This window comes from Nicotiana tomentosiformis, chromosome 9 (assembly GCF_000390325.3).
Source record: "Nicotiana tomentosiformis chromosome 9, ASM39032v3, whole genome shotgun sequence".
Classification (NCBI taxonomy): domain Eukaryota; kingdom Viridiplantae; phylum Streptophyta; class Magnoliopsida; order Solanales; family Solanaceae; genus Nicotiana; species Nicotiana tomentosiformis.
In genome coordinates this window covers 5,887,845-5,891,744 of record NC_090820.1, presented here as the reverse complement: position 1 = coordinate 5,891,744, position 3,900 = coordinate 5,887,845, and the positions used below count along the sequence as shown (strand labels likewise).

Here is a 3,900-nt window from a genome sequence, read left to right as displayed (position 1 = left end):
GACCCGTATTTTATGATTATGAAACGAGGTGTCACATAGTGACTTTCATTCGAAGGAATTATATTCAAAAGATATTTATTTGAAAGAAGTAATTCGAAAGATATTTATTTGAAAGAGTTTTATACTCAAAAGATATTTATTGGAAAGGAATACATTTGCAAGATTTCTATCCGAAAGAGTTTTATATTCAAATGATATTTATTCGAAAGAAATATATTCGGAAGGTATTTATTCGAAAGAATTATATGTGAAAGATTTATATTTGAAGGACTTGTTTAATTGGTTGTACTTGTGTTTCTTATTCGTTTGAGTAATAATTATGATGTTCTTGCTGCCTTGTTGTTTACATCACTAGTTGATTGTTGTTGCTATCACTGTCATTTATTTTCCATTATTTTTGTATACTAGACTAGTGAGTGTCTTGACTGTACCTCGTCACTACTACACCGAGGTTAGTCTTGATACTTTTACTGGGTATCGACTGTGGTGTACTCATACTACACTTTTGCATATTTCTGTGCAGAGTCGGGTATTGGATATATCAGATTCGGACAAACTTAGAGTGTGATCGCAAGGACTTATGGTAGAGTTGCTTGGTCGTCGCAGTCCTTTGGAGTCTTTTCATTTTATTGTACTGTTAATTTCTCATTCGAGCAGTATTGTATATTCAGTCCTCAAGATCAGTCTATGTATTCAGTTAGAGTTCGTGATTCAGTATTACCAGTATTGGGAGGTTGTTATATTTGTTTCTGCTTTTGGTTTCGACACTTGTGTTAAGTTCTATAAAATAAAAAATAAAATAAAAAATGGCTTGAAATAAAATTATAATCGGCTTACCTAGTCTTAGAGACTAAGTGTCATCACGACGCCTGAGTTGAGATTTTAGATCGTGACATGTACAGAGGAATTGGGTTCGTATTATAGCCCAATATTCAATTTCACGTGAAAGCCTAAACAATAAATGAAAGGGAACATTTTTTAAAAACATTTCAACACCCAAAAAATATTTATCTTTCTTTAAACAGTGGATACAAGGATTAATGAATCTGTTATTTACATAGCATTTTTATTAGAGTGATTAGGGAAGGAAAACAAGGGGAAAAACTAGAGGAAAAGTTGAGGTGCAAAGATGAATTGGAAAAAACAAGGAAAAGTAGTGTCTTGGTGCTCACTAGCGGAAGTCCTAAAGCACCAATCTTTATCTTGTTTCTTGAGTCACTGTGGATGAAATTCGACTTTGAAAAACTTATCGCATGTCCTTTGTGGATGGATCAGAGTTGCAACGCTAGCATTTGGATTTATATGATACTTTTTTCTTATTAACTCGTTCAAAAAAATATGACACATTTCTATATTTTGTAGTGCCAGAAATTTGGAACACTAGCGTTCGAGTGGACGCCAATGAAGAAGGTATCATTGAAAGAGACGAGTTCGAACGGTGTATAAAGATCGTGATGGAAGAAGGAGAGCAAAGGGAGGAGCTCAGAAAGAATGCCAAGAAATGGAAGAAATTGGCTAATTATTGTAATTGTTTTTGTCTAGTCTTTCACAATCCTGGTATAAATACTAGTCTCTTCGATCTATTTTATGTAACATTGATCAGCGTATGATGAGTAAATTAATTAATTTTTGGTATTAATTCAGACATAAAATGTTTAAATTTTTGAAAGAAAATTTAAAACGAAGTAAAATATAACAATTTCGAAAATTTCAAAAATATTCAAAAAACCGTGATAAAAAAACTCGTTTGACTCTCCAAATTAATAATAAGTGTATCATGTACAACCTTTTCATGGCTATCATTGTCTAAAAGGCAAACTGTTGTGACATATTTCCTGGCAACTTCTTGTTGTTTCTACAAGAATTATTATCCTATATGAATTGGTGGCTACATTTCTTCGAAAATATCGAAGAAAATGATTTGTATAAAATTCATGTTGTCACCGCAAACGTCATTAGTCTTTCTCCATTTCAAGATTTTTCTCTTATATAAACTCTCATTAAAACCTTAGACAAATGCAAACAATTCTACTAGAAATTAAAATTCTATCTTACACCAAAACAAATATGGAAAATTTGAAGAATGAATGCCATGTTCTTCTTGTAACATTTCCAGGACAAGGTCATATAAATCCATCTCTTCAATTTTCTAAACGTTTAGTTAACTTAGGAGTGAAAGTCACTTTTTCCACAAGCCTAACAGCTTTCAATCGCATAAACAATCTCCCAACTATAGAAGGATTAACCTTTGCTCCTTTCTCTGATGGCTATGATGGAAAATTTAAAGGATCAGTAGATGAGTTGCATTCATTTTATTCTTCTTTGATTAGTCACGGATCCGAATTCGTGACCAGACTCGTTACATTCAGGACGGCCGAGGGCCGCCCTTTCACGCGTATTATTTACACGACCCTTATGGCTTGGGTAGGTTTAGTGGCCAAGAACATTAATGTCCCGTCCACACTTTTTTGGATCCAACCAGCTACAGTTTTCGATATTTATTATTATTGTTTCACCGATTATAATAACAACATACCCAGTATATTTTTACAAGTGGGATCTAATTATGTTGATTATTTCAAGAATTGTTCTCAAGATCAAGTTGTAGAGCTTCCAGGATTGCCTCAGCTTAGTCGTCGCGATTTTCCTTCGTTTGTGTTCATTGACGTGAATTCTAGTTATGGTTGGGGAGTTAAATCTATCATAGATCAAATTGAGCTATTGAATAATGAAGAAAATCCAAGAATACTTGTGAATACTTTTGATGCTTTGGAACCTAATGCTTTGAGGGTTTTGAAAAATTTAACAATGGTTGGAATTGGCCCTTCAATTCCTTCGGCTTTTCTTGATGGAAAAGATCCGTCTGATAATTCATTTGGAGCTGATTTGAGACGAAGTTCGGAAAATTACATGGAGTGGTTGGATACAAGGACTAAAGAGTCAGTTATTTACATAGCATTTGGTAGCTATTCTGAGATATCAAGTCAATTGATGGAAGAAATAGCTCAAGGATTAGTAAAATGTGGAAGACCATTTTTGTGGGTGATTAGGGAAGGAAAAGAAGGGGAAAATCTAGGGGGGAAATTGAGTTGTAAAGAGGAATTGGAAAAGAAGGGGAAAATAGTGTCTTGGTGTTCACAAGTGGAAGTTTTACAACACCCTTCTTTGGGTTGTTTCTTGACACATTGTGGATGGAATTCGACTTTAGAAAGCTTATCTTCTGGAATCCCAGTCGTGGCATGTCCGTTGTGGACAGATCAAGGTTGTAACGCTAAGCTCATTCAAGATGTTTGGAAGACTGGCGTCAGAGTGAATGCCAATGAAGAAGGTCTCGTCGAAAGAGATGAGTTTAAGCGGTGTATAGAAATCGTGATGGAAGGAGAGAAAAGGGAGGAGCTTAGAGGGAATGCCAAGAAATGGAAGGATTTAGCTAAGGAAGCTATGAATGAAAATGGTTCATCTAATGTAAATCTCAAGGCTTATGTTAATGAGATTTTACTCGGTCATTGTTAAAATTAAAAATAATAATTGAGAGCCGTTATTGTAATCCTCCGCCTATGTTATAGTACATGTTATGCATACTTGAATGTTGATTCTTGACTATGTTTAATTGCATGGAATGTTGTCTTGGATGGACTAAATAATATTAAGAATGTCGTCTTCCCCTCCCAAAATAGGAGTAAGGCTACGTATATTTTACCGTCTCCAAGCACTACTTGTGGGAATTAATTAAATTTTTTGTTGCTATTGTTGTTGTTATTGTTAATGTCAGTCTTGATTCCAATTCAGAAGAGGGAAAAATAGAGACCTAACGTGAACCTAGGTATAGTTTTCATGTAGAGAGAGTGAAGTTATGTAACTCAGCCGATGACCTGAGTGTAAATCACTCAATTGATGACC

General features: G+C 34.5%; 1 protein-coding gene across 1 annotated transcript; it reads left to right on the top strand.

Annotated features, from left to right (window-relative positions):
- Positions 1-2,013: 2,013 nt before the first annotated feature.
- LOC104105925 (UDP-glycosyltransferase 75C1-like) lies at positions 2,014-3,603 on the top strand. Its single transcript, XM_009614357.4, has one exon. The coding sequence runs from the start codon at positions 2,017-2,019 to the stop codon at positions 3,511-3,513; it is 1,497 nt and encodes a 498-aa protein (XP_009612652.4). The 5' UTR covers positions 2,014-2,016; the 3' UTR covers positions 3,514-3,603.
- Positions 3,604-3,900: the final 297 nt, after the last annotated feature.

Coding starts and splice junctions, on each gene's coding strand:
- LOC104105925 (XM_009614357.4), top strand. CDS start 2,017: ATGCAAACAATTCTACTAGAAATTAAAATTCTATCTTACACCAAAACA.